The 12,727-nt window shown below is 34.6% G+C and overlaps 2 protein-coding genes across 2 annotated transcripts; one reads left to right on the top strand and one right to left on the bottom strand.

Moving 5' to 3' along the window:
• Positions 1 to 481: 481 nt before the first annotated feature.
• On the top strand, positions 482 to 3,637 carry LOC149379861 (U-box domain-containing protein 35-like). The gene is made up of 5 exons (XM_089602248.1): positions 482 to 771; positions 894 to 995; positions 1,077 to 1,505; positions 2,229 to 2,975; positions 3,357 to 3,637. Exons 1-5 carry the CDS (start codon positions 514 to 516, stop codon positions 3,540 to 3,542), a joined length of 1,722 nt encoding a protein of 573 aa, XP_089458374.1. The 5' UTR covers positions 482 to 513; the 3' UTR covers positions 3,543 to 3,637.
• Positions 3,638 to 6,330: 2,693 nt separating this feature from the next.
• On the bottom strand, positions 6,331 to 8,835 carry LOC149379860 (putative kinase-like protein TMKL1). Its single transcript, XM_089604499.1, has 2 exons — positions 8,117 to 8,835; positions 6,331 to 7,491 (listed from the first exon to the last, which is right to left on the bottom strand). The coding sequence occupies exons 1-2, from the start codon at positions 8,625 to 8,627 to the stop codon at positions 6,905 to 6,907; spliced, it is 1,098 nt and encodes a 365-aa protein (XP_089460625.1). The 5' UTR covers positions 8,628 to 8,835; the 3' UTR covers positions 6,331 to 6,904.
• Between the last annotated feature and the right edge of the window lie 3,892 nt (positions 8,836 to 12,727).

The following is a 12,727-nucleotide window of genomic DNA, read 5'->3' as shown; positions in this document are numbered from 1 at the left end:
ATATGGCGCGAATGACTAAAGATAATTGGTGTTTATATATAAATATCATAGTCAACGTCAATGAAAAGTCAATAAAAAGAATATTCGTGACACTGCTATCTATTTCAGGGTATAATTTCGTCATTTTAGTTAAACAGAATGTATAATTTCGTCATTTTAGTAAAACAGAGGGTATGAACTCGACATTTTTGAAAACCGAGGGTTAAACTCGACATTTCACTAAAACACAGGGTATAAATGTGTTATTTTCCCTTCTCAAATTTAAGACTTTTGTGAGACTTCCAATTAGCTAAATCAAGGATTAAACTGATTATTTTTCGAGTTTTTTTTTTTTTTTTTTTTTGAATAGATTATTTTTCGAGTTTCAATGTAGTTAAACTGGCTTTCTTTCCACATAACTAAGTTGACTCACCAATTACCCTATAATTTCTCCCACAACATTAAATTGGCTGAGTCAATACATACATCTCTGCCCATTTTAGAGTTCACTTTTCTTCATCTTAACTCTCAACTATGAATTTCCATTTTTTGAACTTCAGCTCCGCCTCGCTGACGACGCAGCGATTCCAAGCTCTCGCGATGATGAACCAGAACCTCTTCAAGTCGAGGAGAGATTCGTCGGACCGCAAGCACTCTCGCTTTGACTCTCTGGACCTCGACGAACGCAAGGACAGCATGGATTCTCGCGCGTCTAGCAGAACCTCGGCGTTCTCCGATCGAGCTTCCGTAATATCGGATCCAGCCACCGATACCTCTTCCTCCGACAACCAGGTACGTATAAAAATATTTCGAATAGCTTCTATCTTAAAAACCTCTAATTATCGTACACCTTAGATCCGTTTAGGAATCCCACATTGCCAATTGGTTTTGAAGATGAAACCCCATGTCGACAGGTGAACATAAACTTTGAGCTAGAGCAGCTGAGAATAGAGCTGAGACACGCCAAAGGAATGTACGCCATGGCTCAAACCGAGACAATCGACGCTTCGAGAAAGGTGACTAGTCTTTATTAGTTCATCATCATCTTCTTCTTTCGAAAAAAAAAAAAAAATACTAAACACGATTCCGAATGGCAGCTCAACAACCTAAACACGCAACTCGTGGACGAATCGAGGAAGCTGGATGAGGTGAGGTGTCGGGAAGAGGAAGCGAGAGAAGCGGTGAGGGAGGAGAGAGAGAGGAGAGAGAAGGCGAAGAGGGAGGGTCGGATAGCGAGGGCGTCGGCGGAGAGGGAGGCGGGGCTGAGGGCGGAGGCGGAGGCGAAGGCGGCGCACGATGCGAGGGAGAGGGGGAAGATGGAGGCGGCGCTGGCGGGGCCCGCGGTGCGGTTCCGGGAGTTCTCGTGGGAGGAGATCGTGGGGGCCACGTCGTCCTTCTCCGAGGAGCTCAAGGTCGGGATGGGCGCATACGGGAGCGTGTACAAGTGCAGCTTCCACCACACGCCTGCCGCCGTCAAAGTCATCCACTCCGACGACCCCCACAAGGCCGCCCACTTCCGCCAAGAGGTAACTTGCTTGTTAAAACAACAATTCGCCTTTTCGAGGGAAATTTGAATTTTTTTTTTTTTTTATTAAAAGTTCATTTTAATCGGGGAAAAAAAATGGGTTAAACAGAGATCAATTTTTAGGTAATTTAAGGTTATTAAAAACTATATTATAAATTGGATAGTCAAGTTAAATCGCGTTATTTTTTTTTTTTATTAATTAAAGGTTAACCTTTAACCAAAAATTAAGGCTTAAGTTAATTGAGATGAATTTGAGGAAGAGTGAACCATCAAAACATGGATTTTATTTTCTTAAAATCAAAGGGGTTACAGTTTCTTAAAAAAAAAATTTAGATATATTATAAATTGGATAGTCTGAGTTAAGTCTATTTTTTTTTTCTCCTTCAAAATTTCCCTTGACATTTAATTAAGATGTAGTTTTAGAAAACCTTTTTTTAACCAATCTTTCTCGATCGGTCAAAACCAACCACAAAAACTGGTTTAATTTTTCACCTACTACTTAACGGGCTCTAAAAAAATTGGTTTTTCGGTTTTTTTTTTTTAAGTAAGTAGTCACTGTCATATTAAGCCAAGTCATCAATTATGGCTATCTACCTAAGATTTATCAAACATTGGCTATTTAGCAATATCAAACGTTTAAGTTTGCTATTTTTCTAATTTTTTGTTTTAATTATGACTAAAATTTCCCTCCAATTTTTTTTTTCTTCGTGTTTTGTAAACTCAGCTAAAGATCCTAAGCAAATACCACCACCCCCACGTGCTCCTCCTGATCGGAGCGTGCCCGGACCGCGGCTGCCTCGTCTACGAGTTCATGCCGAACGGAAGCTTAGAAGACCGTCTCTCGCGCAAGAACAACACGCCCGCGATCCCATGGCCGGACCGATTCCGAATCGCCTTCGAAGTCGCCTCGGCACTCGCGTTCCTCCACAGCTCGAATCCCGACCCCATCGTCCACCGCGACCTCAAGCCCTCCAACATCCTCCTCGACTCCAACCTCGTCAGCAAGATCGCCGACCTCGGCCTCGCCACCTCTCTCGACTCGAACTCCGACTCGGACCAAAACCCGGTCGGGACGATGAGCTACATCGATCCCGAGTACCAGCGAACCGGCCAAGTCTCGCCGAAATCCGACATCTATGCCCTCGGAGTCGTCGTTCTTCAGCTTCTGACGGCCAAGCCCGCGATCGCGCTCGTTCACGCCGTCGAGACCGCCTTCGGGGAAGGAAGGCTCGCCGAGGTTTTGGACGGCGAGGCCGGGGATTGGCCCGCGGACGAGACCCGAGAGCTGGCTCAGCTCGGGCTGGGCTGCGCCGAGCTCAGGCGCTGCGACAGGCCCGATTTGCGGGATCGCGTTTTGCCTGCTCTGCAACGGTTGAAAGAGGCCGCGGATAAGGCCCGAGACTCGGCTTCCGACGTTGATCGGCTTAAACCTCCTCCGCCGCCTAGCCACTTCATATGCCCGATTCTCAAGGTATGATTGTAATTACAAATTTCTAAGTAACTAAACGTACAAAAAAATTTGTGAATTGCTAAATAATCAACTTTTCGTTAATTATATGTCGTATATACCCCTTTTTGTATTACGTAAATTTGATCATGTTAATAAAAATAAATTAACGAAAGATTGACTATATAATAATTTATTATGTTTATAAGGATATATATGTAGCAAACCCTTGTAATTAAAAGCAATCATTTTTAGTGTATTCAAATTCTTATTTAAACTAAAATGAAATAATTAAAAAAAATTCAAACTTTTGAGGGGGAGCTTGAGGGAACTATATTGCTGATTAGTAATAGTATCTATGTTTTGATTTTGAGACAATGTGTGGTTTTATGTGATGTATTAAAGGATGTGATGAGCGACCCGTGCGTGGCTAGCGATGGATATACGTATGACCGGAAGGCAATCGAGACGTGGCTCGAGACGGACAAGGTTTCGCCGATGACGAACTTGCCATTCTCGGGGAAGACTCTGATACCCAACTACTCTCTTCTTTCGGCCATTATGGAGTGGAAGTCCAGAGAACATCGGTGAAGTGTGAACCTTTTGTTTCCAATGATTATTGACTAATTTGATTGATTATAAAAAGGCATTTTAGTGACAGTATAGGTGTTTTTTTTTGTTTTTTTGTTTTTTTTTTTTATGTTTAAGAAATTAGTGTCTCGCTGTGTATAAACGAGAAGAGGAGATCTTTAATTAGTGCCTCGAAACAGTAAATGTGACAAATTTGATGGATGGAATATGAAATGTGTGGAAATGTATAATTGCACTTTCTTTCATATTTAGAAAAATATTGAGCGATTAGAAATACAAGTTACTTTTTAAATGGTTCGAGGTATGTATTAAAATTGGAGACTGATTTGCCACGGCATGCCCAAATTGAACCGTTTTGTGGAGCAATATATTATCAATACTGAATTAAAGTGTATTGACTATCTCTCTCTAAATATATATTATAAACTTTTTCCGCATACAAGTATTAAATAAAGCCTCGAAATTTTGAATTAAAAATACACTAGGACGTCGTGTAGAATAATAGATGATGTATATTTAATAGGGATTTATGAAGTAGAATTGAAAGCGGGCCAACATTTTTTATGGTCCATCTCTATCTTTGTCCAGCTATAAAATTTATGATGGTTTGGTTTGGACAATCTATATAACTAGTCTATTTGGCCCGAAAGTCTTTCTCAAATTTAAGACTTTTGTGAGACTTCCAATTAGCTAAATCTAGGATTTAACTGATTATTTTTCGAGTTTCAATGTAGTTAAACTGGCTTTCTTTCCACATAACTAAGTTGACTCACCAATTACCCTATAATTTCTCCCACAACATTAAATTGGCTGAGTCAATACATACATCTCTGCCCATTTTAGAGTTCACTTTTCTTCATCTTAACTCTCAACTATGAATTTCCATTTTTTTTAATGTGCATTAAATGAACAATTTAAATTAATTAAATCGCACAAAGACCAAAGACAGTTTAGTAAACAGAGGATATAGATTATAAAAAAAAAATATGTAGCTTAGTAGTAAACACATTCACTCCCAAATACTATTGGATTGCTCAAATTGTGATGATTATTTGTTACAAGTGACTCCGTATAAATTTAATTTTGCTCTTCGGATTTAACGATGAATACAATACGTGATATTTGAATTCAATAATATCATAAGATTTTCATCCTTGTGGGTTGATCGTACCACCATTTTATCAAGTATTTAGTAACCACCAAGTTCATGACTTCAATCGATTTTTGAGTGATAACCATCAACTATGCAGCTTAGACGATTTTTTTTTTTTTTAAATTTCGTAGCCATGTTTAGAATTAAATATATGTTTGATTAGTCTTTATAAATTTAGTTTCTGCCTTTCGGTATTCTCGAACTTGCTTGGTGATTTTCTCTCTTATCTTATAAATTTGGTGTGCTTCTCTATTTAATACCGCCCGTGTTGTTAACTCGGACTTTCTTGGCACCATTATACTGGTCTAAAAAGATTGACCAGCATTTTACCATGGTCACAAATTCAAAATAGATAAACAAAAAAAATATTGATTTGGTATTAATAAGGGAAAATATCAAGAGTATCCCTCGTGTTTAATCGAAATGCGAGATTTATTCCCTCTATTTCTAGAAATATCAGACATATCCATTCAGTTTAATATAAATGATATATACCTCTCATAAAAAAATTTATATTACAAATATCACCCTTTTTGTTTATTTTTTACAAAAAAATAATTTGAACTCCCCAAAATATCATTAATATAATAAATATTTATTTACTATTTTTTTGTATATAGAATAGAAAAACAAAAATTATTTCATTAAAGGTACTTTGGGGAGTTCAAATTATTTTTTTTGTAAAAAATAAGCGAAAAATGATGATATTTGTAATATAACAGTTTTTAGATGATGTATATGTCATTTATATTAAACTGAATGGATATGTCTGATATTTCTAAAAATAGAGAGTATAAATCTTGCATTTCGATTAAACACGAGGGATATTCTTGATATTTTATCTATTAATAATTATTGATAGTGCTCTCTTTATTTTGCTTACATATGAGTCTGAGATGATAAATTTCAACCAATGAAATACTACATTTAAATATATATATATATATATATATATATATATATATATGACATCTATATACAACTTATTACTTAGAACATCTTCAATGAAGGTCCGAGTTTTTTTTTTTTTTTGAACTTCCAATAGGAAACTCTAAACTCTTATTATGCGATTTTCAATAGTGCACCTTCAAAAATTGGAGACTCAAAATATTATTTGGATTCTAAATAATTATTGCTGAATTGTTTATTAGTCATATTCTTTATATAACTTGTTAAAAATGATCTCATTTTACAAAATATAATAAAAAAAATTATTTTTTGGTACATAAACATAAAAATATTTTAATTAGATCCGAGTGTCCCCATTAGCTAAACAATTTTTACGTTAGATTTTAAAGTAACTGTAAAAAGACATGACTGATTTACCGACACGTCTTAATCATCCGGCGCGTTATTGTTTCCATTTTCTCGGTAGGACAAACGACAAAGGCAATTAAGTCTACGTGGATGAGTTTTGACTCAAGAGCCAACGTGAATTGTTTTTTAAACAGCTCTCTATATAATATTTTTGTTAATAAAATAGCCATATAATCCTTGGCCACCTATTATATAAATAAAAAAAATTCCTTGTCCACCTCAGACAGAAAGATAGTGCTTCTCACACACACCCACCCCAATTTAATGCTTTCAATTCAATACCTATACACATATACGCATACGCATTAAATCATGTAATAGGATTGAGTCTAATATTATATAGATATTATATATGTATTTTAGACGAAAAGAATGTAGTAGTGTCAATGTACAGCTAAGAGGGGGCTAGAGAGAAACAAAGTGATCATCCATCCACACACACACACGTCAATTTCTTCAGAAACCCATTTCATATGTACCTATACTCTATATAAATAATAATAAAAAAATATTAATGACAATTAAAAAACAATTGTTACATTTTTTTACATGAAGCCAACTTTCCAATTTGCTGGGACCGACTAGCCAATATAGCCGCTAGCGTGTACTGTTACTACTGTATATGTATTATGTAGAGAGACATGCTATGATAATATTAATACCCAACGGAAACCGAATCAACCAATTGTTTTTACCCTCACCTCTAGTATTTATTTACCATTTCACCATCAAAGAATTAAATTCTCCAAAAACAAAATTTCAACTTTTTCGCTTCAATACTGTTTCGATTTTTCCCTTTTTTTCACCTCTCTTTCTCTCTCTGTACACATCAGATAGTCAGAGTCGCGAATCACGCGAAACGTCCTCGGATTTCAACGAGTCGTTGACTTTTTCATTTCCCGATCTCTTCAAGCTTCCAAACCACCTGTTTGACGGTCGGTCTGAGAGAAGGCGAGGGAGAACAACACGCCATGGCGAGCTGAAAGAACTTCAAAATCCTCTCCTCCGTCGCCGGAGCTTCCTCGTCGACGAGGAAATTCGGATTGAACAAGTCGGCGATTCTCCGGCCGAGTACGGCGGTCCTGAGATACTCCGGCAGGTAAAAATCCTCTTCAGGACTCGTCGGATTCTCGTTCACGGCCTCTCTCCCGGTGATCATCTCGAGGTAGACCACGCCGAGACTGTACACGTCACTCGCCACGCTGGCGTCTCTCATCTTGATGAGCTCCGGAGCTTTGTATCCCTTGGAGGCCAAGGAATCGAGCATTTCTTGCCCCGCCGCGGAATTCAGAACGAGGTGCGTCGCCGAATCGGAGATTAGGGGCTGAAAATTGCGGTCCAAGAGAATGTTCTTCGATTTTAGGTTTCCGTGAATTACGGGCTTAGGTAAGTCCGTGTGTAGGTGATCCAAGCCCCTGGCGATGCCGAGAGAGATCTTGTGTATCGTGGTCCACTTTTGTGACTCTTTGTTGCTCGAGTCTGCGATCGATTATAGGCCATATTTGTCAAATGTGACATTAATTTGGTGCCGACACGGAAAAAAAAAATCGGTTGAAACAAAACGACATTTCAGAATTTGTAAAATCCGTTTATTCAAAAAAAAAAAAAAAGAAAAAAAAAAAGAATTTGTATTATTATGAGTGACCTTTTGCCCCGGGCAAAACGGCACTCGTTTTCTCCTTGGCGATAATTTGGAAAATAACACGGCTTTGATTTGATATTGTGTTTTTGCGAAATAATACGACACAGATAGCCAGAAGAACTATGACATGTTATCGAAAAAAAAAAAAAACCCTTTCAATAAATTCAATTCAAATCAATATCAATGTAGTTTTTTTTAGCTCTTAATATCATTTTTCTTACTTATTTTTTTTCATTTACAGGATTGAATTCAAAATTCTAAAAAAAAATTCAAGCCAAATCACGATCAATGCAGGTTTTTTTTTTAAATATCAATTTAGTTATACTCTTGAATCCTTTTTTAATGCATTTAGCCAAGTTTTTCATTGATCTACTGTGACAAAGACACCAAATATATGATTTTTTTTTTCCGGGGATTTTATAGGACAAGGGCAAGGTAATTAAAAATGAAAAAGGGATTTACCTGTAATGAAATGAGACAAATCGCCACGGCGATAAAAGGGGTGAACTAGAAGCTTCTCTCCTCTAGATCCGGCGTAGAAGCCGAGAAGAGGAACCAAATTCTGGTGCCTCAAACACCCAAGAAACCGAACAGCCTCTTCAAACTCATCGCCTTTGGTCGCACAGACCGGCCTCAGAAACCTCAGAAGCCTCACCGAGTTGGAGCTCTGAAGGAAAGCCTTGTACAGAGTTCCGTAGTTGGATTTCCCGATCACTTCTCCGGGAGCGTCAAGTATGTCGCTTATCGTGAGATCCTCGCCGCCGTGGAAGGTCACCAGTAACTCCTCCTCCGACTTTGCCACGTCATCTTCGCGTTCTTGTTGATTGTCGCTGTTTTCTATATCCTCTTGTTGTGGGTCGTGGTGTTTGGTTGACCTTCTTTTGCAGTAATAGTATACGAAGAGGACGAAGAAGACGAAAGTTGTGGTTGAGGTCAGACCTACGATCAGCTTTAGCATCTGAGTGTTCTTCATTTCTGGTTTGATGAGACGGTGTGTTTCTCAGTGCTTATTTAGTGTTTTATGATGTGCTATTGCAAGTGAAAACATGGTTTTAGAGAGAGAGAGAGAGAGAGAGAGAGAGGACAAGAAGATGAGAGATGAAATGGAACTTTTTTGTGAATGTTGGGAAGCTAGAGATTTTATTATTATTATTATTATTTCTTTTTTTGTCTGAGATATATTTATGTATTTGGAGAAATTTGGAAATCATCACATAATCCATGAAATTTGGATTTTATCTCAATGGTATATAAATTAATTGATAAGATATGATTTGTTGGACTAAAATATCTTTAACATATCAAATTAATTATGAAAAAAAATTATGTTGAAGTAATTTTGGAGGATGTTTTTTTTTATCCAACGCGATCACTTTTTCAATTTTTTTTACTATTTGGAATAGAAACTAAATTTTATGTATTACCAATCATATAATATACCAAATTTCTAGTAAGAGAAGGAGAGAGAGAGAGAGAGAGAGAGAGAGAGAGAGAGAGAGAGAGAGAAGGAAAGGAATAGGTAGAATTAGAATGAAGAAATAAAGAGGTTATTAAGAGGAATGTGTAACGAGAGACTTTTTGTGTGCATGTAAATGAGAGCTAATACACGCTGGCTGAATCTAGTAAAGACAGATCTGTTCCATGTGATGGTTTGTATCTCATTGTCATTCACTGTATATAATAGATACGTGTGTAATGCTTTTGATTCCTTACATTACATAAGTTCTCTGTTTTTCTCTTGAATAATAAATAAAATAAATTAAAAGTAAAGTTCGTTGCTTTCTCTGTGCACGAGTTTGTTCTTTGTCGAAATTAGAAGCTAAAAAAGCAATGTCGTTTGTTCGGTAATGTTATTATTATATATCAGAAAGGAAAAAAATATGTATTTAATTAATTTGCGGAAGAAGATATGTCCCAAGTCTCAACCTCAGGACAGAAGTTAAAGGGTGACTCTCATGAAAACATGGGATTATATAATTCTAATTGATTCTTCCACAGCAAAAGTAAACATATCTGACTTATTCTCTTAATCGTTCTTTTTTTAGACAAAAGCAGATAATAATCTTTTAGTAATGCTAGAAAGTGGTTGGATTTGAGAGAGAAGGATTTGGAATATCGCATAAATTTATTTTTATATCCCATCATAAAGAGGAATGTCATTTATATATATTAAGATAATATCATAATCCTTAGTGTTTTGACATTTATTTCAGAAAAGGAAAAAGAAAAAAAAAAACGGATTTTATATAGTTATTATTATTTTTTTTGCTGGTATATAGTTAATTTTGGAGGCTTAACATTTCCAAGTTGTAGATCCCACCCAAAAAATTGTATATCAATGCATTAATTAATAAATTTAAACATGTATAGATATATATTAGAAGACACTTTAGTATCTGTATATACTATATCCCACTAATTAATAATTTGTTACCACTTACCACCACCAATCAAAAGTATGATTCCTAATCTATTTAACTGGTGGAAATTAGTAGTACATTATGGATTACTCAAACTCAAACATCAATGTAATAGGCTATAAGCAAAAAGAAATATATCAAAACATAATGGTGTAAAATAAAGAAAATTGTATTTTTGCTCCGAAAATAAAAGCAAATTGTAGGAAACGAATATTAAAAAACAGGTATAAAAAAATTGAAATAAAATAAAAAGCAATGGTTTTTTTTTTTTTTTTTGCTAGAAATAAAAGCGATGGTTGGTCATTTCAAGAGAGAGGAATAGCAATTAACGGCGTTAATTGTGAGTAGTATTGATGGGCCACTGAATATAGAGCTGCTTTAAAAAAAAAAAAAAAAAAAAAATAGAAGGGTGTAGAACCCACCTGTAAGTTAGCCACGTCAGGGATACGATGGTCTCTTCAAGTTAAACTTATTTTAGCTCTTAGAAAAAGTTTTGGACATCGTGGATCGGGAAATCGACCAAGTTTTTGGCTAAATAAATAACTAATAATCTCTTCCTACATTTGTCGCAAATCGATAATTGAATTTGAGGCTAACTTAGTAATTAGCATCCGAATCCCTAAATGAAAATTTTAATTATGAGTCACGATGAACAGAAAATTGTTATTAGAAAAATTAGTCTGTAAATCATTGATTTGACTTTGTTAGATGGATTTTTTTTTTTTTTTTGTCATAACGCATAATGATATATGATATTGCGCATGATAATACAATTGCAAATTAGTCGCAATTTTATTTTTATTTTAGATTTTGTAGTCCTAATGAATTAATTTTACTATTATCTGAGGTAGTTAAATGATACGTAAAATATAAAATGAGGATATTTAAAAGACTATGAACTATTTGGCTAATTTTTTAATAGATGTTAAACTATAACAATTTTGCTTCTATTTAAATCACATTGATGTTTAGCGCTTTCGTACGCTACTTCTATCTTCAACTTTTCCTTTTTATGCTTTTCATACTTGATAATTTGTTTGAAAAGTCAGCAATTCAATTACATAGTCTTAGCAATGTTCTATCAAAAATTCAAAATGCATACTAACATTTCTTGTTTCCTTGACCACTTATCAATTATATATTATCAAAACTATTTGAATTGAAGCACTTAGAAGCCACTAAATCCTTGACATGAGTAGTTATAGGTGAATAATACTGATAGTCTTGCTTCAAATGAGGTTCATATAATTTATAATTAAACTCAAGCAAATAACCAAATTATGAGTGATGAGTTTGTCTTGTATTCTTGTAAATCTAAAGCAAGCATTATTTGATTATAGAAATTTGATATATAATGACTAAAGATCCATGCTATTTGAATTTTGTGAAAATTTACCAAAAGTATTGGAAGAATATGACAATATTTACTCTAATATCCTTCTTTCTTACTCAATGATAAGTAGTGTAATTCATTTTTTAAGTGATTGCATAGTTTGAACATATAATATGCATTAAAATTGATGATTCTAGTCAATTCGATATATATCGGAGTTTAAATACAAATTTTAGGGTTTTGTTGTTTCCTGAAATATGTGCCCATTTAAAAATATGAGGTAATTTTCAAAATATTCGACTGTTTAAAAAAAACGTTGTTATATAGCAGTCTTAAACATTTTAGTTGGCTAGTTATCTAATTTTTTGTTAAAGAAATATGCATCCATTAGCTTAAATATAGGGTCATTAACTGAAATATGTGGCCTCAAATATACAACCATTTTTTATGTTTAAGGGCGTTTTAGTTTAAATAGATAGAAATTCTCAAATATTTGTGAAAATATGTTAAAAATAACATAATATCATGAGGTTTGAGTCATATGAAATCAAATTTCCCTTTATTAATCTAATCACATTTTATTTAGATGACAAGGCTTGAGAGGTGACCTATGAGAGACGAAGTTTTCAATGCCCATGAAATGTAAAAAGCCTTAAACGTTGAACTTAAAATTGAATCTGTGCATTTTATTATTAAATGTCTAATTTGATTGATGATATAAATGTATAAACCAAGATGGAGAAAAAAAAAAACCCCCCGAATAACGTTTTATGATAATTAGGTTTTAAATTAAATTTACGATACTATTCTCGACCTTCTGTCCTTGAGCACCTAGTTGTTAAACAATCACAAAGATACAATCCCGCGTATGAACCAAACTGAAAATTAAAATATCAGACTTAATATTCCTCAATTCATATTATATGCCAAACATTAGTCGAACAATCATAACCCTAACGAACACCATTGGCTACTCACTCTATATACATATTGTTAATTCGTTTCACATGAACTCCAAAAAGGATTGATTAGAAATTAATTACAAGGACGGATTATTCCTCAATTATGACCTACTCAATATTTTCGGACCAAAATCTAATATGTCAAAATTAATCCAAAAATGTGACTTTTTTTTATATTTATTAGTACAAAACTACTCTAAATAAAATATCCTTTTATTTTTCTTTTATATTTCGTCTGTCTAATTTATTTACATGGTCACCAATAATCTATCTGATTTGACATTACGATATTTTTTTTTTTGGAAAATCTGGAAAAAAAATTCCAAACAAACCAAATGAAAATCAATAGCTACACATC

Source organism: Urtica dioica, chromosome 12 (genome assembly GCF_054948205.1).
Source record: "Urtica dioica subsp. dioica isolate 48M chromosome 12, U.dioica_male_clone48M_v1_H2, whole genome shotgun sequence".
NCBI lineage: Eukaryota > Viridiplantae > Streptophyta > Magnoliopsida > Rosales > Urticaceae > Urtica > Urtica dioica.
The sequence above is the reverse complement of the archived record's forward strand: the minus strand, read 5'-3'. Positions and strand labels throughout refer to the sequence as shown.